The 25,232-nt window shown below is 44.7% G+C and overlaps 1 protein-coding gene across 3 annotated transcripts in view; it reads right to left on the reverse strand.

Moving 5' to 3' along the window:
• CDC42BPB (CDC42 binding protein kinase beta) overlaps positions 1-18,074 on the reverse strand; it is a 105,356-nt gene extending 87,282 nt beyond the window's left edge. For 2 of the 3 annotated variants that reach the window (XM_038545799.1, XM_038545798.1), the window contains exon 1: positions 17,827-18,070. In XM_038545799.1, coding sequence (XP_038401727.1) covers positions 17,827-18,001 — 175 coding nt within the window. In that variant the 5' untranslated portion in view covers positions 18,002-18,070. Of the gene's footprint in view, positions 1-17,826 lie in introns of all 3 variants that reach the window. The other variant, XR_005363808.1, reaches the window with a different exon arrangement.
• Positions 18,075-25,232: the final 7,158 nt, after the last annotated feature.

The following is a 25,232-nucleotide window of genomic DNA, read 5'->3' on the forward strand; positions in this document are numbered from 1 at the left end:
GGTCTCCGCGGTGCTGGCTGCCCACTGGTTGGTGATGCTGGAGGCGGGGGTGCCCGGACAATTTCTTAAAACAAGACAAGTATGTTTGCCGCACTGATGGGCTCTTTCCTTCATGAACAATTTCTCTGCAGCAGGTGATGCTGCTTGATAGCATTTTTTACCCACAGGAGAACGTCTTTCAAAATGAGGGTCAGTCCTCTCAAACCCTGCTGCTGCTGCTTCATCAACTCAGTTCACATGACAATCTAGGTCTTTTGTTATTTCCCAACAATCTTCACAGCATCTGGACCAGAAGTAGTTTCCATCTCAAGAATGTATGTTTTTTGCTCACCCCTAAGAAGCTCCTCATTCTTTCAAGTTTTATCATGAGATTGCAGTAACTCAAATATAATAATAATGAAAAAGTTTGAAATACTGCAAGAATTAGCAAAATGTGACAAAGACACAAAGTGAGCAAATGCTGTAAGAAAAATGGTGCTGTAAGAAAAATCCATGCGTGGTGCAGGACTGCAACAGACCTTCGATTTGTAAAAAATGCACTATCTGTGGAGCACAATAAAGTACAATAAAACAAGGTCTGCCTATATTATAAATGCTATGTATTGGGATCCCTGGGTGGCGCAGCGGTTTAGCGCCTGCCTTTGGCCCAGGGTGCGATCCTGGAGACCCAGGATCGAGTCCCACATCGGGCTCCTTGCATGGAGCCTGCTTCTCCCTCTGCCTGTGTCTCTGCCTCTCTCTCTCTCTCTGTGACTATCATAAATAAATAAATTTAAAAAATAAAAAAATAAAAATAAATGCTATGTATTAGTTTCCAATTCTTACAATCAACTTAGACAAAACAACGAAGACTTAATTATAATCACAGAAAACAACATAAATGCTCTAAGTTTTGACAACATAACCCTGACCATTCTAACTTTTCTTAATTTAAAAGATTTTATTTAGAGAGAGATAGTGCACAGTCGCAAGAGAGTTGGAGGAAGAGACAGAGACAGAATCTCAAGCTGACTCCATGCTAATCACGGAGCCTGAAGCAGGGGTCAGTCTCAGAACCCTAAGATCATGATCTGAGCTGAAACCAAGAATTGGACACTTAACCGACTGAGCCACCCAGGTGCCTCTTAATTACCTCTTCAGTGAAAATGATGTCAGATAAAAGGGAATTAAAGTAATTATTTTTAAAGTAATTATTTTATATATAAGTCCACTAACTACAAAATCCCCCCCAGAATATAAATTAAAAAGTAATAAACAAAACATGAACACAAAAGGCTCAACTGTGCAGAGAAAAAACTCAATGGCTAAGTGTGCTTCATCCTATTATATACATAATTAATATACATACAAAAAGTTAATAGTCTATCAAAGGCAAAAATCACAGCCCTATTGATACACGAAATAATATTTCAACATTAACTCAGGAAAATTTTAAAATTATGAACAGAAATATATTTCAATATTAAAAAGCTTTTCAAATCAATACTCAATTTTAATGGGGAGTCTAGAATATGCTCTAAAAATTAAAGAAATAAAAAGTTATATACAATTAGGGGGAAAAAGACTTTTACTTTCTATGGCATACCCTTCTGCACGGTTTCAATTTATTCAATCATAAACACATGTTATTTTTATAACTTTAAAACTAAAATAAAAATAACAAAGGCCTAATGTAAGTTTTGTGATTTATGTTCTTATATTTTTAATACTTGGTACAAGGGGCAATCCTAAATCACAGAGAACTGTAACTTGGACCATCCATAACCATCCTCCACAAACTATTACAGAATCCTAAGTTATGGGAGAGTAACTCAAGAAATGTTTGGAAAGGGACACCTGGGTGGCTCAGCGGTTGAGTGTCTCTACCTTTGGCTCAGGGCATGATCTGAGTCCCGGGATCAAGTCCCACACATCGGGCTCCCTGCACGGAGCCTGCTTCTCCCTCTGCCTGTGTCTCTGCCTCTCTGTGTGTGTCTCTCATGAATAAATAAGATAAGAAAGAAAAGAAAGAAAAGAAAGGTCTGGAAAGAAGTTTTTAAAGAAAAACTGACCAATGACATGGTAGATGAACTGCAGTCAAAGAAACTTTCTCTGGAGAATTTAAAAACCAAAGCAATTTACAGTAGAACTCTTCATTAACAGCCCAAAAAGTGGCCACCCCAGAAGTCCATCCAGCATAAATACACAAATGGTGATAAATGAATACAGTACAATACTGTACAGTAAGCAGAAAAAATGAACAGCAGTTACAGTCAACAGAATAGATGGATCTCAATTACTTTTACTTGTAGTTACTTTTTCACTGTGGCAAAACGTAAACCTGGACATTGTAACCATTTTTAAGGTTGGCTGGAAGAAAAAAAGAGGAGACTCAAATTGCTAAAAGTGAAGTGAAAGAGGAGAGACATCCCCCTACAGATCTTACAGATTAAGAAATACTATGAACAGACTCTATGCCAACAAATTAATCTAGAGGAAATGTGCAAATTCCTAAAAAGATAAAAACGAACAAACTGACTAAAGAAGAAAGAGAAAATGTGAATAGATGTACAATAAGCACAGAGGTTGAATTAGTAATCAAAAAACTAACCACAAAGAAAAACCCAAAGAAGGGGACGCCTGGGTGGCTCAGCGGATAAATGTCCGCCTTTGGCTCAAGGTGTGATCCCAGAGTCCGGGGTCTGGGAATCGAGTCCCATATCGGGCTCCCTGCCTGTGTCTCTGCCTCTCTCTGTGTCTCTCATGAATAAATAAATAAAATATTTTTTAAAAAGAAAGAAAAAGAAAAACCCAGAGAGCTTCCCAGGTGAACTGGGAATCTGGCAGTTCCTCAAAATCAAACATTTTAATTTTATTCGATTTTTTTTAAAGATTTTATTTATTTGAGAGAGACAGTACGTGAGCAAGGAAAGAGGGAGGAGGAGAGGGGCAAGAGGGCAAAGAGAAGCAGACTTCCCACTGGGCAGGGAGCCTGTTACAGAGCTCAATCCTAGGACCCTGGGATCATGACCTGAGCCAAAGGCAGACACTTAACCAACTGAGCCACAAGGGGCCCCAAAATCAAACATTAAAAGAACACAAAATTTTCACAAACTCTCAAAAAAAAAAAAAAAAAAAATGGAAGAGAGAAAGAACACCTCCTAACTCATTCTGTAAGGCCAGTATCACCCTGATGCCAAAACCAAGACACTCCAGGAAAGAAAAAACTACAAACCAGTATCTCTTATGAATATCAATGTAAAAATCCACAACAAAGTACTAGCAAACCAAATCCAAACCATAGAAAAAGAACTGTACACATGACAAAGTGGGGTTTATCCCAGGATATAAGGCTGGTTCAACATATAATAATCAATTAATGTATGGGCAGCCCCGGTGGCGCAGCGGGTTTAGTGCCGCCTGTGGCCCGGGGTGTGATCCTGGAGACCCGGGATCAAATCTCATGTTGGACTTCCTGCATGGAGCCTGCTTCTCCCTCTGCCTGTGTCTCTGCCTCTCTCTCGCTCTCTCTGAATGAATGAATGAATGAATGATAAATAAATAAATAAATATTTGAAAAAATATAATTGATTAATGTAATGCATATTTTCAACAGAATTAAAAACAAAAACGTGATTATCTCAATGGATCCAGAAAAAGTTAACAAAACTCAACATCCTTTTATGATAAAACACTCAACAAACTAGGAATAGAAGTAAACTTCCTCAACCTCATAAAGAGCATCAATGAAAACTCACAACTAAAAGTACACTTAATAGTGAAAGACTTAGATGCTTTGTACCTAAGATCAGGAATAAGACAAGGATGTGTACTCCTGCTGCTTCTATCCTACACTGTGCTGGAGGTTCTAGCCAGGGTAATTAGGTTACAAAGAAAGAACATCCGGCCTGGAAAGGAAAAAGCAAACTACCTCTATTCACAGGTGACATGATCTTATATATAAAAATCCTAAAGAAGCCACTAAAAACTATGAGAACTAATAAATGAGTTCAGTAATTTTGCAGAATACAAGATCAATATTAAAAAACAATTATTTCCGGGGATCCCTGGGTGGCTCAGCGGTATGGCGCCTGCCTTTGGCCCAGGGAGCGATCCTGGAGTCTCAGGATCGAGTCCCGTGTTGGGCTCCTGGCATGGAGCCTGCTTCTCCCTCTGCCTGTGTCTCTGCCTCTCTCTCTCTCTCTATCATAAATAAATAAATAAATAAACCTTAAAAAAAAAAAAAAAACAATTATTTCCTTAAAAAAATTAAAAAAATAAATAAAAAACAATTATTTGTATACATTTGCAATGAACAACCTAAAACTAAAATTAAGAAAACTCCATTTACTATAGAAATTTTAAAACCTTAGGAATAATTTAACAAAATAATTGAAAATTTTATACTGTTTTGTAAATGTAATATAACCGAATAAACACTTATAAAGTTAAAATGGCAAGTTTTATATGTATTTTATCACAATAAAAAGAGACACGTTAAACTCTGAAAACTACAAAATATTTTTGAAAAAACTTAAAAGATCTAAATAAATGGAAAGATATTATATTCATAGACAGAAGACTTAATGTTGTTAAAACACCAATACTCCCCAAGTTCATCTACAGATTTGATGCAATCCCTATCAGAATCCCAGATGGCTTCTTTAAAGAAATTGGCAAGCTGATCCTAAAATTCATATGGAAATTCAAGGAACTCAAAATAGCCAAAACAATCTTGAAAAAGAACAAAGTTGGACAACTCACACTTCTTGAATTCAAAACTTATTACAAAGCAACAGTAACCAAGATAGTGTTGGTACTGACATAAGGATAGGCATAAATACCAATAGAACACAACTGAGAGCCCAGAAATTAAACCCATACATTAATCAACTGATTTTGACAAGGATGCAAGACTATTTAATGGGGGAAAGAACAGTCTCTTCAACTAATGGTACTGGGACAACAGGATATCCACATGCAAGAGAAAGAAAAAAGAGGATGTGGTTCCCCATCTCCTACTATACACAAAAACTGACTCAAGTGGATCAAAGTCCTACATGTAAGATCTGAAACTATAAAACCCTTAGAAGAAAACACCGATATAAATCTTTGTGACCTTGGACTTGGCAACAGATTCTTAAATATGACACCAAAATCAACAAAAGTTAAATTAAACTTCATCAAAATTAAAAACTTTTGTGCTTTGAAGTATCAAGAATATGAAATAAAAATCCACAGTATAGAAGAAAATATGCAAATATACTGTATAGTATATTTGATCTTGGGATCATAAGTTCAAGCCCCACATTGGGTGTGGAGTCTATTTAAAAAAAAATTAAACTAAAAAATAAATTTGCATATCATACATTTGGTAAAGGTTTAATATCCAGGATATATAAAGAACTCTTACAACTCAACAACAGAAAGACAACACAAATTTAAAATGGGCAAAAGAACAGACATTTCTCCAAAGAAGATATTCAAATGGTCAATAAACACAAGAAAGGATGCTTAACACTGTTAACTTTTAGAGAAAAGTAAATCAAAACTAAAATGAGACACCCACTAAGACTAGAATATGAGACAATAACAAGTGTTGGTGAGGATATGGAGAAATTGGAAGTCTTATATGCTGCTGGTGGAAATGTATACTGATACACCTGCTATGGAAAACCACCTAGCAGTTTCCCAAAATGCTAAGCATAAAGTTACTGAATGACCCAGCATTCTACTCCCGGGTATACAGCCAAGAGAAATGAAAACATATGTCCACTCAAAAACTGGTACATTAATGTTCACAGAAGCATTCTTCATAATAGCCGAAAGGTAGAAACAACCCAAATGTTCATCAACTGATGAACAATGTGGACTATGTAATGGAATGTTATTTGGAACTGAAAGGGATGAAATACAAGATATCCTTGAAAACATTATGCTAAATGAAAAAGACCCAGTCACAAAAGACCACATATTATAAGACTCCATGAAAGGTCCAAAATAGGCAAATACAAAATGAGGTGAGATCAGTGGTTGCTTAGAGGGAAAGCAGGGAGCTGGGGGGTGACAGCTAAAGGGTACAGGGTTTCTTTCAGAGGTGATGAAAATGTTTGTGATTCAATGGTACAGATGGTTGCATAACTCTATGAACATAGTAAAGCTACTGAATTGTAATTTGAACAGGTAAATTGTATGTGAATTATATCTCAATAACTGCGTTATCAAAAAAAGAAAAAAAAAGTAAATAAACCAGCTAGTAACTGCAAATGCCAGAGAAAGCTTTCTTTCCCACTAAAATGAACTTAAATCAGCTGTGCAATTTAAGTTTCTCTCACGTTGCTGATAGACATCAGCTTTTGTTCCAGTAATCCTCTTCACATATTATTTCACAAGGATTATCAAACTTCATAAACGCTTACCTTGCTTTTTAAAAAAATAATTATATATTTGTAGAAAGAAATATATCCAGGCTTATCACTTTGCTTACATAAAACCATAATACTGATGTTTTCATAAACATTTCTTGTCCTGATACAGTCTAATATAAACGCCATCCCTGACACCTTAATTAACTGGTGAAATTGGGAATAAAACACTCACAGTAACTTCCCAATTTGCTGCAAAACAATATATTCCACATATCCAAAAACCGGGTTTTATTGACATTTTCCCAGATTAATTTTAAAGGTACATCAGAAGGGTGACTTGTTAATCCACTTAAAAGACTTTTTGACAATCTGATCTCAAATACTTGCAGTTAAAAAACAAGCAAGTCCATCTGTGGCAGAGCTGCACAATCATTTTTAAAGGATTGCTGAATACCCATTTATTATGAAATCAACATCTTCTCAATAGTGAAGAATAAAAATGCTATTTCCGGGGTGTGTGTGGCTGGCTCAATGCACAGAGCATGTGACTCTTGATCTTGGGATCATGAGTTCAAGCCCCACACTGGGTGTGGAGTCTACTTTAAAAAAAAAAAAAAAAAATTAAACTAAAAAATAAATTTAAAATACTATTTCCAATTAGAAATAGTATATAAGTTAAAAAAATAAATTTAGGGATCCCTGGGTGGCGCAGCGGTTTGGCGCCTGCCTTTGGCCCAGGGCGCGATCCTGGAGACCTGGGATCGAATCCCACGTCGGGCTTCCGGTGCATGGAGCCTGCTTCTCCCTCTGCCTATGTCTCTGCCTCTCTCTCTCTCTCTCTCTCTGTGACTATCATAAATAAATAAAAATTAGAAAAAAATAAAATAAATTTAGCTCCTTGATTTTAATTTTTTTAAACAAAATGAGAGAAATTCTATGATTTCAGTTCAGTTCTGTCACATGAAAAAGGTAAAGTACAACAGAGCAACAGCCTTAAAATGCAATTTGGGTGTCATGGTAAGGGAGGTCTATTTACCTTTGGATTTAATTTATTTATTTGGTACCTGGGTGGCTCAGTTGGTTGAGCATCTCCCTTTGGCTCAGGTCATGATCTCAGGGTCCTGGGATCGAGCCCCCCCATCGGACTCCGTGGTGGTCTGTTTCTCCCTCTCCCTCTATACTCACTCATGCTCTCTCTCAAGAAAATAAATAATCTTTTTAAAAAAGTAATTGTTTTTTGTTTTTGGAAAATTATAAGTGGCAAGAACATTTCTTCTGCTGCTCTCAATTCTAAATTGGTGATACCTGGGGCTCCTGGGTGGCTCAGTGGTTGAGCGTCTGCCTTCGGCTCAAGGTGTGGTCCCACAGTTCCGGATCTGATAGAGTCTTGCATCGGGACTCTATCATGGAGGGAGGTTGCTTTCCCTGTGCCTATGTCTCTCTCTCTCTCTCTCTCTCTCTCTCTGTGTCTCTCAAGAATAAATAAAATCTTAAAAAAGAGAAAAGAGAAAAGAGAAAAGAGAAAAGAGGAAAGGAAAGGAAAGGAAAGGAAAGGAAAGGAAAGGAAAGGAAAGGAAAGGAAAGGAAAGGAAAGGAAAGGAAAGGAAAGGAAAGGAAAGGAAAGGAAAGAAAAAAAGAATCTGCCTTCAGCTCAGGCTATGATCTCGGGGGTCCTACTCAGCGGGGAGTCTGTTTCTCCCTCCACCCCTCTGCCCATCTTGTGACTCACAGGCACAAGTACGCTCCTCTCTCTGCCTCAAATAAATAGTTGGTGATACCTTCCTACATACTAAGAGCTTAAACAGAATCAGCTCCACATCAGTTCAAGAAAGATCAAAGCTTATGCACATGGTCCCTAGGTCACCAACACCCGACTGCAAACATGTCCACACTGTGGGTCTCCAGAGGTCCCTCCCTGCTTCATCCCTGTATCCACCCTAGAGTAGCCACTCCCCAGCCATCTGAAGAAGTACTTTCCAGGAACCCCTTGTCCTGTTTTCAGTGCACCCATCCTGTAATTCCCCTTTCTTCACATCCTTTGCCCCTCTTTCTCTCCTCCCTCCCACTGGGATGCAGTTTCTAGAGAAAAACTTGCCCTCCCTTATTCCCACATCTTCCTTCTACTTATGGGGGAAGCTTTCTAATAAATGAGTAAGCATAGGAATAGAAATGCCAATACATCCAAGTCAAAGAAAATAGAAACTATTCCCTCTGACTTCACATAGCGATGAAAACTAGGGTACCTTTCAGAACACCTGCCTTAGCTTTACACCATCTGGAAACCCTACTAAAATATGATAGCTTATGATTACCAAGGGACACAGCCTCAAGGATAACATGAATCCCAGGAGAACAGGGATTTTGTTCACCACTGCAGTGCCTAGTACTTTTCAAGTCCTTAAAAAATACTTGTTGAATGAGTATTCAACAGGAGATGACAGCAGCCTAGAAATGTTAGCATAATTGTGCACAGTGGGAAAAGACAATCGACAAGTGATGACTAATTTAGCAAAGCTAGAAAACCAAAAGTTAATGTGTGTGAGGTAGGGGTAAGGCGGCTTGGGAATGATCAGAAGTACAGAGATCTCAGAATCTCGGAGGGTCTAAATGGGGCTTCAAATCTATAAAAGCAGCAGCTACACCCTAGAAATTCTTCTGTCCCCACCCACCACCAACTTTCTACCTTATCCGACCTTCCTAAAAAGCCAGCATATCCCATGCTACTCCCCATTGCCCAGGCAGGACACCAGAAACCCCTCTCTGGGGAAACTGATAGCCCCAAAGAAAGAATTACTTTGCTCCTCAAATTGGCAAGTCCCCATCCTATTTCCTAATGGTGAGACTCAACACTCAAAAGTTTGTCCATGCACATGGGGAGTGTCCAATCAGCCCACTCACAATTATGGAGAGACAGCCAATAATCAGCAGGTACTTGGAGAAAAGCTTCTGATAACAAAGACCCAAGCAAGAAAGAGGAGAACAAGGACTCAGAAGAGCGATGACACAGGAAATAAAAGAAAATGTCTACATAACATAAATGTGTACACATAAATCAATTAAAAATAATCTCTTATAAAGTGCATTGCTGGTTTAAAAAAAAGGGGGGGGGGGGGAATCCCTGGGTGGCTCAGCAGTTTGGCGCCTGCCTTTGGCCCAGGGCACAATCCTGGAGTCCTGGGATCAAGTCCCACGTCAGGCTCCTGGCATGGAGCCTGCTTCTCCCTCCTCCTGTGTCTCTGCCTCTTTCTCTCTATGTCTATCATAAGTAAATAAACCTTAAAAAAAAAAGAAAAAGTGCATTGCCAGGGTGCTTGGGTGGTTCAGTCGGCGGTGATCTTGGGGTCCTGAGATCGAGCCCCACATGGGGCTCCCTGCTCAGCAGAGAGTTTGCTTCTCCCTCTGCCCCTCCCCTCAGCTTGTGTGCACGTTCATTCTCTTTCAAATAAAATCTTTTTTTAAAAAAGTATATTGTCGGGATCCCTGGGTGGCGCAGCGGTTTGGCGCCTGCCTTTGGCCCAGGGCGCGATCCTGGAGACCCGGGATCGAGTCCCACGTCGGGCTCCCTGCGTGGAGCCTGCTTCTCCCTCTGCCTGTGTCTCTGCCTCTCTCTCTCTCTCTCTCTCTCTCTGTGTGACTATCATGAATAAATAAATAAAATCTTTAAAAAAAAAGTATATTGTCTTCATGAAACCAATATGTTATAAAAATGAATGCTGAGAATAAAAACACCTAGTAATGAAAGATGTAACAGCAGAAATAATAATGCAATGTAAGGACCAGAAGACACAGTTGAGGACTTCTTCCAGAAAAGTCAGAAGAAGCAGATAAAGAATAAGAAAAAGTAGGAAAAGGAAATTAGCAGAACACTCCAGAAGGTCCAACATCTGAAGAATAGGAGATCAATAAGGCTACAATGGAGAAACCAGGGAAGAGATAAGAGACAATATGGAAAGGTTCCAGAGGGATGCCTGGGTGGCTCAGCGGTTGGGTGTCTGCCTTTTCTCAGGGCATGATCCCAGGGTCCTAGGATCGAGTCCCACATCGGGCTCCCTGCATGGAGCCTGCTTCTCCGTCTGCCTGTGTCTCTGCCTCTCTGTCTCTGTCTCTCATGAATAAATAAAAATCTTAAAAAAAAAAAAAGTTCCAGAACTGAAGGACCCAGTGTCCCCAACAGAAAAACCTGCCAAAGAATGCTGGAGGTAGACAGAAGACCCTGAGAGTTCCCAGGGAAGACAAGTCACACAAAGTCTTGTCCGACTGCTCATTACCAACAATGGAAAGTGGACAGTAATGGAATAATGCTGTCAAACTTCTGAGGAAAAATTACTTCTAACCTATAATTCAGGACCCAGGCAGACTGTCACTCAAGATTTATCTCCAATGAACCCTTTTTCAGGAAGCCACTAGAAGATACACTACCAAAAGGAGAAAGACATGAAATCCAGAAAGGGGAATTCAACAGAGAAACACTAAAAAAATTCCCACAAGGAATGGAGAGATATTCTAGGAATACTGCTAAGCACTAGATCTAGAGCACAAATAGCTTCAATGGAAATAGGAAAACAAAAGGCTTCAAGGCGTGGAAGCTGACAAGCTGGGCAGTGTGTGTGGCAAGGCACATTACAGTGCTGACCTGTTCTAGCTACAACCCTGGAACTGTACTTAGCACTGTACGCTGGCATCCAAGCTAGAGGGAAGAAACATAACTCATTCTAATAAACACAGAAATAATTCCCTATCTCAATAAAGACAAGAACTAACTGCATCCTATGTGGCTTAAGATATTTACCTACTGATAACAGAAACACTACCAATATAAACAAAACTTATTATATAACCATATTTGGAAAAAGGGAGAGAGCGTACAGGTGCGCAGAGAAGATTCTATAACTTTCTATAACCTTCTCTTCCACAGGACGAAGTCAACAGATAAAGTCTAAAGCAGAAAAATCAGAAATCAGCAGTACTACATACTGCTTTATAGAAACATGGAATTCGAGTCAAGAAGTGCTAAAATAACCACAACATCCCAGATTCTTCCCTTCTTCCACGGTAATACAACACCTTCACCCTGCTGCCTGGAATGCAGCGGGGACAGCCACCATCAAGATGCTGGACTGAGCAGGAAAGGGCCCAGGTCCCTGAAGACTTCTTGGAATGAGCTGTTTACGAGCCCTGCCCTGCCCACATCCCAATTCCACGTGACAGAAATCACCCTGATTTTGGGTAAGTTGCTATTAGTTGGTTCTGTTACTGGCAGCTGAATGCGATCCTGAGACAGATGATTATCAAAAGAAACAGAGGGGTTAGATGTGGCTGCTTATGAAAGTTAAAACTCAGAGTTATCGGGATGCCTGTGTGGCTCAGCAGTTTAGCGCCTGCCTTCAGCTCCTGGAGTCCCGGGACTGAGTCCCTCGTCGGGCTCCCTGCATGGAGCCTGCTTCTCCCTCTGTCTCTCTCTCTCTCATTATGTGTCTCTCATGAATAAATAAATAAAATCTTTAAAAAAAGAAACTCAGTTATCAAGTAGATGCATTATTTTAATAAAGGTAAGATATTACTTGAGAAAAATCACAGGATATGGGAAGAAGTGTGGTTAATTTCAACTCCTAAAACTAAGATGACATGGGTCTTTTAGGTCAGTTTGACCTGATTTATTAAAGGCAATAGAATATAAAGTATTTGAAAGAGAGAGAGATAAAAAGAACAGCAGTGTTTAAGGGTGACTGGCAGAGGCATTTAAATCTTAAAGTGAGAAAAGCATTCATTCAGGTCTGCCAGCTTGAGAGCTTCAGCTAGGCCAGCGATGATGGGAATGGAAGGAAAAGGCTACAGTGAAACAGATATTTCAAAGCTAGCACCTGCCAGGTAGTCCCAGGCTGACTCCCTAAAAGGCTGCTGATTCCAAAATGATCAGGAAAATGTCCCGAGCCCAGTTTCCCCAAGGGAGAGCAGGGATGGGGTAGGAGGGCAGAGCACGTGGCCGCTCCAATTCCTAACAGTGGTCCAACCTATGCCTCTGTGATTGTGGAGGCTAGAGAAATCAATGCCACCCCAGTAACATTAGGAGGCACCTTCAAATTCCATTATGTCTCCAAAGTAGCTCTAATAAAAGGACAGAACAGGACTGACATACGATCCAATTCAAATTTCTCTCTAAATTTCTAATTCTTTCCCAAAGACAGCAAAACCCAAGGTTCTATTATATAACTGACCCTTTTTGCAAAGTTTTAATCTAAAACCAATTTTGTTGCCAGTTACCTACCAATGAAAATGACCAAAAACCTAATGTACAACACAGATAGTGTAAAGTATGACCTTTATTTCATAGTTAGTATCTATTTGTCTTTAAAAAATAGTTGCCTCTGGAGGCACCTGGGTTGGTTGAGCATCTGCCTTTGGCTCACTCAGGTCATGTTCCCAGGGTCCTGGGATCGAGCCCTGCGTCAGGCTCCCTGCTCAGCGGGGAGTCTGCTTCTCCCTCTCCCTTTGCTGCTCCCCCTGCTTGTGCTCTCTCACTCTCTCAAATAATAAAATCTTAAAATATATATATATAGTTGCCTCTGGTATATTTTTAAGTCCATATGCATGCAGGTAGTTCAGATTGTCAAAACACTTCTGATTTTAAATCTAAGGAAAGTGTTCTTTTCCTCTCATCTGTTTTCCTTAGTAAAAGAACATTTGTGTGAGCTTTTCACACAAATTTAAGGTAACCCTAATACACTGTCATTCTGGATCATTCTAAGAAGCTAAGAACCAAACTTAAACTTGGGACAGGGACTAAAAGGTGTTATCTTAATGGGGACCAGTTAGGGTGATGTGATTACAGGGTTTTCATGGGTTTTCTCAAGAACTCCTTTAAAATCTCCCTTAATTTTATCTCCTTTTTGATTAAAGAAAAATGGTAAAAAAAAAAAAAAAAAAAAATCTCTTATTTGGTTCCTTCCAGAAAGATCCTCCTACTTTATTAGTCTCAAAAAAATACTTTTTGTCTCTTTACCAAGAAAAGCACTCAATAGTTTCACCGTACTTAATATAGTTTGGAATTAACAGTCCTGTTTGCTCATGTGTTTATCCAGCATCACAGACGTCAGCACAGACAGGAGATTTCTAAGGGCACAAGGCTCTGCAACAAGAGGCAGGGCAAAGGCAAGAGGAGGCACCTCTATCAATCCTGTCATATTTTGATTATTTTACCTCAGGCGCACATGAGTAGCGTGCCTGGAGAGTAATCTGCTGCACATCATAAACCTTCTCAAGTGGCTCACACAGTGGTATCTCATCTGAGGACAATTCACTCCAATTCCAACTCTAGTTATTTAAAATCGAGATTTAACACACTAAGTGTGTCACACACGAAGTGACTCTGATGTTCACTTCAAAACCCAATTGTCAATAGACGAGGTTTTAGGAGAGAAAAGGTAAGGCTGGCTTGTTAAGGTTTAGTGGTTTCAACCGTCCCATCACATGCCATGTAGTCATTATCACCATGCATTCTGAAGAGCTACTTACAAGTCTAAATTACATTAACTTAACTTTTATTATTCATTCCCCATATTACTCTCAAATTTAGGTGTTATTCAAAATACCTGTTGAAGGCATTCCCGTGTTACATAAACATTCTATCTGGAGGACCCATTAAGGACAAAATGTATCTTGAGATGTTAAACACCACCAGTTAAGCCCCAACATATTACATTGGGTAGATTCATCCCACTCATGCCTTGGGGCTGAGGATCTCCCTGCTAACCGCTACAGGAATTCACATGGATGAATGTGGTACTGCTGCATTCACAAGAAAAATCACAAAGGAGAAGAGTAAAGAGGGCTAGAGAGAATTAATTCCGTTCCTTATAGAAGTAGTACAGTGGCAAGGTAAAGGAAGGTGCCCTTGTCTGCAAATTGGGAAACCCACACTGGGGTCCACATCCCACAAGGCGAGCCTACACCAGCTGCAAGCTCTAAGCTTCCCACCTGGTCTGCAGGCCATGCAGGGGCCAGAGCACAGAGCCACTGTGGTCTACCCAATGCCAATAGGCTAGGACTTCAAACAACAGCTACATCCAACTTTAATACAAGCCATTATATTTAAGCCATGAAAAAAGATATTTAACACATGAGAAGTATTTTTATGTAACACAGAGATAGCAAATTCATCTCATTTACTTGTATTTGTTTCTATTGTAGAAATTTCAAAGTGCTTCATATGTTCTACTTCAAATAGGATCAAATTCGCATTAAAATACAGCTTAAGGAAACAGATGCAAAACAGGGTATTTTCAACTTTTAATTAAAGTCCAAGATCTCACAGAGGAAACTAATGAAACTATAAACATAACCAAGGGAAAATTAAAGACCTACAGTGAAGGCTATGATGACTCTTGTCCCATGAAACCACTGTGGCAATAAGGAATTAAGAGCCAGAAAGTCTTCTTTTAAAACTTAAAAATTTGGGGAGCTTGGGGAGCCTGGGAGGTCCAGTCAGTTAAGCATCTGACTCTTGATTTCAGCTCATGTCATGATCTCAGGGTCGTGAGATCGAGCCCCTGTTGGGGTCCACACTGGATGTGGAGCTTTGCTTGAGGTTCTCTCTCCCTCTCCACCCACACCCACCCTGCATACTCTCTCTAAAAAACTGAAGTTAAAATAAAACTTCAGAGAAAGACAAATACCATATGATTTAACTCATATGTGGAATTTAAGAACCAAAGTAGATGAACACAGGGGAAGGGAGGGACAAATAAGATGAAGGCAACAAAGAAGGAGGCAAACCATGAGAGTCTCAATCATAGGAAACAAACTGAGGGTTGCTGGAAGGGTAGGGAGTAGAGGGAAGGGGTAAGAGGGTGATGGGCATGAAGGTCATATGATGTGATGAGTACTGGGTATTATATGCAACTGCTGAATCACGAAATTCTACCTCTGAAAATAATTTTAAAATTAATTATCATGTTGTTATAATAAATTTTAAAAAGTAAAAAAAAAACTTAAAAACTTTATTACCTATACTTTCCAAATTGTCTCAAAGATTCCTCAGTAAGTCTCAAAATCTGAACCGAATAGGTTATATTTCTCCATCAAGCTTCAAGATTTCTACCTAATTGTCATTAGACACCTAGTGTCTAATGGAAAGTGGGGAGAAGTTGGCCCTCTGTAAGACAGAACTCCACATTTTGGAGGTTTCAAACACCATGCAGAGTGTGAATCCAAAATTCAGCAACCCCTAGGCTGATAGCTTGTATCTTCTTTTCCAGAGCAGAAGTAATTCCACATGGAAGTCAGGGCACCTGACAATGCTCCACAATTCCACTTGACAGACCACTCTTCACCTTCTGGTTGTAACATGTAGCCATTCTAAGTAATAATAAATAATGACTGTACACATATCTTCATTAGTAACACACCCCTTGCAGAGTTATAATGGTATACATTAAATACTACTTCATATTTTATTAGTAGTATTTAGAAGTAGCATTAATATTTCATTAAAATGCCACTTTAAATCTTGATCCATTTTTCTTCCCTGCAATTTAAGGTTTACATGTCTATGCATATTGAATTGTTAGGCCAATGTAATTCATCTGTGATAATTTTCAAAAAAACAGAATACAATTTCAAAAGTATTTCTAAATTATAGCACACAGCTTCTGTTTCAATTTGGAAAGGTCAAATCTCATACAATAAGAACTCCGCACATGCTGAGAAGAGCTGGCTCCAGTGAAGCCAGCCAGTTCACAGCGTGGCTGGTCCGGTCGGGTGGTTAAGGGGCTACATAAGAACCACCCATGTACAAGGTGTCCAGCTCTGACTTCACCCCAGAGGCCAGCCAGTTGGAGCACACCTCGCCACTCCAACAACCCTCCCTCCACTTCACCTTTCCATCACACTGCTATGCACGCACATAGCGTGCACCAAGTTGAACCTGATTGTGGAACTGTCTGGATTTCGACAGCAACTGCTAAGAAGAGGCAAATACAATATTCAGAAGGTTCAGATGCAACAAGCACCAAAGACCTCATTTTCAAAGCAACTATGAAAATGAGTTATTTGGCTGAAAATCACATCACTGATAAAAGATCCCAGAAAGTGAACACTCGTTTTACTGATATTGTTTATATATAGCCAAGAGCAGTGGTCTCCATTGAAATAAAGCATGATGGGGCTGTCCTGGGGCTCTGGGACTCCTTTCTACTGCGGTTCTCACAAAACATCATTTCGCTAAAAAGCAAAAACAAACCCTGTAAAGAATACCTCAACTTAAATTTTAATTAGTAAACAAATCCTCAAATTCCAGTTACCATTTTGGCAGAGTAAGAGGCCTCACTTCAGAATACATTTGTTTCTTCATTGTAAATATCACCTTTATCAGCCCCAAAGAGCAGAAATTACTGGTTCAAACTGCACAGTCCCAGCCCAATGACGCAAGTGACTCAAGGATAGGTTTGGCCTGAACAGAAGACTCCATGTGCCTACTAGGTCCTTACAGGTGAGCCTGAGGATCTTGACAGGATGCCCATGTTAGTTAGAGATGAAGCGAAAGGCTTTCACTTTGCACCTGTAGCGTCTTCGAGACTCTAAGGATCATAAAATGGCTTAATCAAACTTTTGTCCTAATAAAGCAAAATAGGTTGGCTGATCAATGATTACAGCGCTACGGATCCTTGGACAAACTAGGGAAGGCATGCAAAGATCAGATGAACGAAGTTTTTCAACGATTCCTGTATACTGTCAGTTCCAGCTGCCCCCAAACGTATTCCAAGTCTAGTGCGATTACAATGAAAAGAATCGATCTGCTCTTGCAAAATAAGGCTGTTAACCTGAAAACTCCCTTGGAGCTGCTACGGTAAAGGGTGTTCAAGCCCTGGACATTAACGGGATGGAGCAGGCTGTCACCTAGGAAGGGCCGATAGAACTGGGCTCCCCGGAAACGCACACGCAGATGGGGGGGCCCCACGGGGAGGTGGACACGCGGATGTAAAAATCGCACGCGGCTGCCTCCACCCGCCAGCAAGGCGTGTGCGGGGGCGTGGGGGGGGGGGCTCGACGCTGACTCTGGACCCCAGAGCCGGGGCGGGGGTGGGGGCGGATTTCCCGGGGAGTGCTGCAGGAAATGATATCCAGACTCGGAGGGTGGATCTAGGAAGCGGCCCGGGCGCTGGCCGGCGGCGGGGAGCGAGTGGGGGTGGGAACGGAGGATGTGGCTCCCAGGGGCAGGATGAGGGGGCGGGCCGGCCGAGCGCGGATGCGCCAGGGCCAAGGAGGAGGGCAGGGAGGGACCCCGAGCCTCCAAGGGACGAGGGCGCGAGGAGCGGCCCGGCGGGGCGCGGAGGGGCGGGGAGGGGCGGGGAGGGGAGGGGGCGGCGGTGTGGGGTGCCGGCGAGGCAGGAGGCGCGGAAGGCGGAGAGCGGGCCGGGGAGAGGGCCGAGGGCCGAGGGCGGAGGGCCGGGGGCCGGGGGGCAGGCGGGCCGCGCGCACTTACCCCACTCGAGGAACTCGGCCACATACTTGTCGCGCCGCAGGGCCGAGTGGCTGCACTCGGTGTACAGGCAGACGAGCACGTCGAGCAGCGTCTCCACGCTCAGGGCGCTCTCGTTGCGCCAGGGCCCGTCCAGGAGCAGCTGCTCCAGCTTCTTGAGCCGCACCTTGGCCGACATGGTGCCGCGCGGCCCGCTCCCAACGCGCCGGACTCTCGCCGCCCGCTCGGCCAGGCCGTCAGGGCGAGCCCTCGGGGGCCCGGCGGCCGCGAGCCCCAGCAGCTGCGGCGCCTCGTCGCCGCCCCGTCCGCGTCGTCGCGCCCCGGCCTAGGCCGACATCTTGGGCTCGGTCCCGGCGGCGCAGCGTCTGGGGCGCCGGGCCCCGCGGGTCCATGGGCCGGTCTCCTCCCCTCGGCGCCGCCGCCCGCCCCGCCCGGCGCAGCCCGCCCTCGCCTCGCCTCGCCTCGCCTCGCCTCGCGCCGCCGCCCGCCGCGCGCCCTTCAGCCCCGCCCGCGGCCGCGCCCTCCCCGCCTTCACCGCCCGCCGCGGACCTGGAGCGGCGCGGAGCCGAGCGCAGCGCAAGCCCGGCCGGCGCCCGAGCCCCGACCCCAGCCCCGACCCGGCGGCCCAGCCCCGCGGCCCGCAGCCAACCAGGGCGCGGCCAGCGCGGGCGCAGCCAACCACGGCGGGGCCGGCCGCCGTCGCGCTGACCTCAGCGCGGCGCCCCGCCCCCTGCGCTCCCGGCTCCCGGCTCCCGGCGGGACGGGACCTCGCCGCTTGCCGTAGGGCGTCCGGGATGCTGGGAAGGCCAGGAGAAGGGGGCGGGGCGAGCGCGCGGCCAGTGCGCCGCCGAGATTGCGCGCCCGCGCCTGCGCAAAGGACGCCCGGGCGGCGTGCGCCCGCGCTGCGCGGACAAGCCCCGGGGGTGCGGGCCCCGCGTGGGCGCACGCGCACCCGCGGGGGAGCCCGAGGGACCCGCGGCGGCTCGCGGTGGGGGGCTTCGGCGGCGTGACCCGCTGGCCTAAACGCAGGGCGCGTCCGAGCTCGTAGCAGCCTTGGGAAGCGGAGGCCGACTGGGCGCAGCCCGCTGCAGAGCGGCGACCCACGGGCCGCCCGGCCCCTCGTGAATTCGAGGTGCCCCCCCACCCCCGCGGCTTCTTCAGGTTCCGCTGTGGGTGGGCCTTTGGTAGGCTGTGTCCAGGCCGGGTCTGCCTGGAGATCCCACTGCTTCAGGGAGATTGTTGGTTTATGGGGGGCGGGGGGAGGATGGAGAGCACCCTCACCCAAACAGACCCTCGGAGAGCAGGGCCCGCCCGCACCTCGTGGGTGTCACTGAGCCCACGGGGGTGGCTGGGAGCTGGGAGGGAGGGTGCAGGGCCGTGGGAAGCCTGACCCCGGGGAGGGGCGGGGGCAGAGCAGGTAGACGGTGGAAGACGGGCTCCCTGGCTGCTGCAAGTGTTGTATCATTTTATCAGGTGGTAGCTTTGCAGGAGTGCGTGTAAGCAGCGTTCTTCAAACTACTCCCCTAGGAACATTGTGTATGTTGACCAGACCCGTCTGCAACACGGATCTCTACATCTGTATTTTAATCAAGCTGAACTCTGAATGTTTGTGCACTTTGTATGTAGGATGCCTCAGCTTTAAAAGAGAAGAGGTGGCACTGAGCAGCCCACCTGGCTCAAAACCTGAGATTTCTCACTTGTTTTAGGATAAAGGCCTAGTTCTTTTATCTTGGCTTTTGAGTAGGGTGAGGAGGTGCCGGAATTTGCCTGGGATGGTCCTCGTTCTTCGTCCCAGTTGGAATTTTGCAATGCCCACTTCCCGCAGTGCCCCCACTTGGACCAGACCCAGCAGGCCCCGCAGGCCCCACTCCACCCTGCAGCCCTGATCTTACTCAAGTCTCAGTGATGTTCTTGCTGCCCCTCAACTGTTTCTGCTCCCTCCTGCCTCTGCCTTAGCACTTGCCAAGACCACCTTGGCTGCCCCTCCCTGACCACCTTCATTTTGTCTGTTCAACCCAGAGTTGTTAGAGCGTTGCCCTTCGGGGCAGCCTTACCTAACTCCCTGTGCTGAGTCAGGTCCCAGTTTACCCTATAGTCTTCCCTCAGTACTTGGCACCATAGGTACTGACGGGTCTTGCCCACTACTCTTTTAATCTTTCTGTGTCTCAGCCTTAGGGGTAAAGAGAGAATAACTGTAAGCCCTACTCTGTATTTCAGTGAGTTTCTGAAAGGACTAGATGAGGGAGCACCCACTGATCAATTTAAACAGTGCCTGGCTCCTAGTAAATGTTTACACGTTGGTAGCTGGTGTGCATTACTATTTCAGAAATTAGGGACTCTGAATAGCAGATAGATTGAGTGGTCTTGGGTCCCCCAGACCAGGAAATCCCAGTCTCTTCAGGCACCCATGATGTTCCTCTGTATATGTCTTTTTTTTAAGATTTTATTTATTTATTCATTCATGACAGAGAGAGAGGCAGAGACACAGGCAGAGGGAGAAGGAGGCTCCGTGCAGGGAGCCCAATGTGGGACTCGATCCTGGGACTCCAGGATCATGCCCTGGGCCGAAGGAAGGTGCTAAACCACTGAGCCACCCAGGGATCCCCTCCTCTGTTATGTCTTAATCACTCAGGCTGCTATAACAAAACTCTATAGACAGAGTGGCTTATAAACAAATTTATTTCTCATTGTTCTGGAGGCTAGAAGTCCAAGATCAGGGTGCCAGCACAGTCATGCTCTGAATGGAGTGCCCTAATCCTGTTTATAGAGGGCTGTCTTGCTGCATTCTCATGTGGTGGAAAGAGGTCGTTCTTTGCCATTCTACAGGTAATGCTGCTCAACCCTCAGGACCTAATCGCCTCCCTAAGGCCCCACCTCCTAATATATCACATTGGGAGTTAGAATGTCAGCATATGAGTTTTGGAGACACAAACGTTCAATCCATAGTGATATCCTTACAATAAACTCCTACTTGGGCTCCAGTGGGCTTCTGGTCTGGGCAGCAGAGCATTATGCCCAATGCTCTAGAATGCACAGCTTACAGTAATTCAAGCTGAAGTGTCTTGGTTCAGAAATCAGAATGCCCAGGCCTGCAGAGTGACACCTTGGAACTTGATTTAACACCTCCCCCTAGCACCCAGCTCGGGGGGCATGAGATAAGCACCGGGGACAGGCTGTACTTGGCTCCTTCATTGCTCCTTCCTGAGCCTCTGCTAGTCTGGCCCTGCTTCCACCCCACCTGGGGCTACTACCAGGTAGGAAGGAGGCTACAGTCTCCCCTCTGGTCTGGCAGAGTGTGAGCTGACCCCCTTACACCCCAAGGATATTCACAGGCTCCTGCTGCTCCCTCTCCTGAGCAATATGTCACTTTTCTGGGTGCGTGTTTACCTGTTGGCTGCAGGGGACCCTCTGCCCCTCTATGGAGACCACTATACAGGACCTGAGATGACCCATCCCTGTTTCATCTGTCCAGAGGAAACACTCTTGTATCTCTTGCTCTGACAGATGCTCAGGAACAGGCAGGTCCCAACATGGCAGCACACTCCCCGCTCTACCTCCAAAGCAGCTTATGAGCCCTCCTTTCCCAGCTGGGAGTCCAGCCCCAGTCCATGCCCCCAAATGGATGCCACCTCTTTTTTTTTTTTTTTTTTTGAGAGAGAGAGAGAGAAAGAGCCCAAGCATGCTGGGTGGCAGGTGAGTAGGGATGGAGGGGAGGACAGAGGGGCAGAGAGAGAGGAAGAGAATCCCAAGCAAGCTCCATGCCCAGTGCAGAGCCCAACGTGAGGCTCAATCTCAGGACCCTGAGATCATGATCTGAGCCAAAATCAAGAGTTGGATGCTTAACTGACAACCACCCAGGCGCCCCTGGAGAGCCACATCTAAAGTTCTCTGAGGAATTTCTGGGAAGCCACCCCGTCTAGGTTTCAGGTAAAGGAAGGTGTGCGCCATGCTCCATGCCCCAGTGGGACCACATTTCTCAAATACTCCCACCTTTTATACCAGGGTGTAGGACAGGTTTCCATGCATTTCCGCTGACCTCATATGGTCATCTTACACCTCACTTGGGAATTCTACATTTGCTGTCTCTTGATGCCCCTCAAAATTTCAGTTTACTGTTCTGATAAGTTTATTACATAAACATATTGCACCAGACAGGTCATTGTTCCTTTGGTGGACAGCTTTTGTGTTTCTCTGCCTGTCACCCCATCTAAACCTGAACCTTTCACAGAGAAAGAACCCTGAAGATTGCAGAGGGCCCCCCTTTGAGTGAGTATCCAGCAGCGTAGCAACAACACTTGTGTGGGGGGAGAATTTCCTAAGGCTAAGGAAAGAACCATTCAAGATTAGAGAAAACCGTGCCTAGTACTCACACAGGTTGAGAATAATGTTTTCCACCAGCCAGACTAGAAAACCTCATAATTCACCAGCATTGGGTAAAATTCTTGAGAAGATTGTACCTTGGAAATGGAAATTAGTTCTAGATTGAGTGCTGCTCCAGATCTGCCTAACATCATAAAAACAAAACCCCAAAATGTCAAAGTGCTTTGATGTGGTTTTAACCACATCCCAGAACAAAGCTCAAGAAATTCTGTGGAAACACAAAAATATCCAGCACCCAAATAGATAAAATCACACTGTCTGGCATCTAATCAAAGATGACCAGGCATTCAAACAGTCAGGAAAATACATCCCATAGTGAGGAGAATAATCAGTTAAAGAAACGAACCCAGAACTTACACAGATGTTAGGATTAGCAGAGGAGGATATTAAAATGTAACCATATTCCATATATTTAAAAAGTTAGTAGAATTTTTAAGATTTTTTTAAAACCTTAATGGAACTTCTAGGAATGAAAGCTACAATTTCTTGAAAACATACATTATGGGATTAATGGCAGACTAGACATTACATAGGAAAAGATTTTGGAGTTTGAAGGTATAGCAATAGAACTTATTTAAAATAAAACAGAAAAAAAGAACCCAGAAAAACAAACAGCATGAGTGAAACTGTGAGACAGTATCAAGTGGCCCAATATATGGATAATTGGAGTCCTGAAGGGGAAGAACAAGTAGGAGGAGGGACAGAAAAAATATTTCAAAAAAATAACAGCTTAAAATAACAACTTGAAAACTATAAACCCACAAATCCAAGAATTTCAGTGAACTCCAAGCACAAGGAACAGGAGGAAAAAACTAAGGCTACATCATAATTGAATTCCTCAAAACCAGTTATTTTCAAAAAGGGAGGGAAGGCACATCAGAGCAGAACAAAATAAAGATGACATCATATATCCTTTTTTATTTTTTAGATTTATTTATTTATGAGAGAGACATTGAGAGAGGAGAGGGAGAGAGAAAGTCAAGCAGACTCCATGCTTAGGGCAGAGCCTGAATCCGGACTTGATCTCTGGACCCTGAGATCACAACCCAAGCTGAAACCAAGACTTAGATGCCCAATCAACTGCACGACCCTGGTGCTCCAGATACATCAAGTTTCTTATAGGAAATTATGTAAATGAGAACACCTTGGAACAACATCTTTAAAAGTGCTGAAAGAAAAAATAACTGCCAGCCTAGAATTCTATACCCAGCAGAGATAACTGGGTCTAGCCAGAGAAGGATGGCTGCTGCTTTACAGACACACTCAGGAGAAGCCCTGAAAGGCAGTGGTGAAGACATGCTCCCAGAAGGCAAAACTTCTATGCTGACCCACAGGCAGTGGCTAATGGGTTGGCCTGCCAATCAGACTTGGAAAATATATACTTTTTCTAGGAGATATAGGGGAAATGCAAGTGGATGGATCTCTCAGGATGGGCACAGAATGCTCACCAAAGAGCATCGACTGTGGAGGAGGCTCTCGTGGGTCAAGTGGACAAGGTAACCTGAGGATATCAGCCTCTTTCCTCCCCCATCCCAGGGCTTTCTCCACCAACTCATGTACAACTGACCACGGAGGCAAGGATGGAGGCTATGCAGGGGCTCAGCCACACGGACTCCCCTCACCAAGGCTGACTTGGCTTCCATCATAGCTGAGTGATGTCAACATTAGGGCCTTGTCAACATTAGGGCCCCACAGTCAGTGAGCTCCTAATATGGTGCCACTCCACAGGGGGACTGGGCAGTTGCCTAGAAGACAGGTTGATGACATTGGACCCCTTCCATCAAGAAAAGGGCAGTGGTTTGCCCTTGAATATTTCAGGTCAAGACTTGCCTTTCCAGCCACATAACTTCTTCTGGAGCCACCATTTGTAGACTTGGAGAATATTTTATTTATCTATCACCATGACAACTCAAGCAACATCACCTTAGACTGAAGGCTTCATTTTATGGTGAAGGAAGTAGGGCAGACAGACCGCCCATGTCCATGAAATTCCCTGGACTTACCATGTGCCCCCAACACCCCAAAGGAGCTGGCTTTGGAGAACGATAGAATGGTCTGCAGAAGACTAGCCATGGTGCTGGATGACAGCCAACACCCTGCAAGGTTAAACTGCTGTCCAGACTGTGGTGTGTGCTTCGCCCCACAAGGCAATATATAGTGCCATCCCTCCCCAGCCCAAATGCATGGGTCCAGGAACCACGCAGTGGAGGTGGAAGTGTCCCTCTCACTCTAACACCAAATAACACACTGGAGGAATTTTTGCTTTCCTTCCTGTGACCTTGGGCTGGTGTCCAAGAGAGGAATGCCCTCATCAGGAAAGTCATGCTTCCAGTGAATTAAGGCTGGGCTGCCCCCTCCCCCCACCGGCTGTGTCTGGTTCCTAACACCACAGAACCAGCAGGCAGGGGAGCGGTCACTGTCAGCCTGGGATAGTGAACCCAAGCCGGGTTCATGTGGGGATGTGAATTGGTTCTATGCACTGTACCAGGGTCCGGAGCGCAGAGGTTTCACTGAACTGATGCAGGGCTCTTACTGGGATAGGGAAGGGGGGTCATTCATGACAGGCCCATAAAGGACTTGGGTCCTGAAGGAACAAAAGTTTGGGGCACCCCACCAGTACTAAAAAACAGTGCTGCTGAGGAGCGCTCAGAGAGGGCAGGACATGGGTGGATGGTTGGAGAGCGTGCTTGGAAGCAGGTGCTGCTGCAAGCCGGCCTCATGCTTGCCCATCTTCACCCTCACCCCTTCTAGGAAAGCATCTCAGGCTCAGGATGGCACATCACCCAGGATGATCAATGGAGGACACATTTCCCCCATAGGATCAGGGTGGATGCTGAAGGGCATGGGTATGGGTGGTGTGACTCTGCTTCTCCGGAGGTGCTCTGCCCTGCTCTGCCTGCTTTTGTGCCCCAAAGGGGCTGCACCTGTAGGATGGGGACTCAGGACAGAGTCAGAGGGTGATCTGTTCCCCTTCCCCCTTCCCTGTTGCCACAGTCACAGCCTGCCTGGGGCCCCCCTCCTGTCCCCAA

This window comes from Canis lupus, chromosome 8, assembly GCF_011100685.1.
Source record: "Canis lupus familiaris isolate Mischka breed German Shepherd chromosome 8, alternate assembly UU_Cfam_GSD_1.0, whole genome shotgun sequence".
Lineage (NCBI taxonomy): Eukaryota > Metazoa > Chordata > Mammalia > Carnivora > Canidae > Canis > Canis lupus.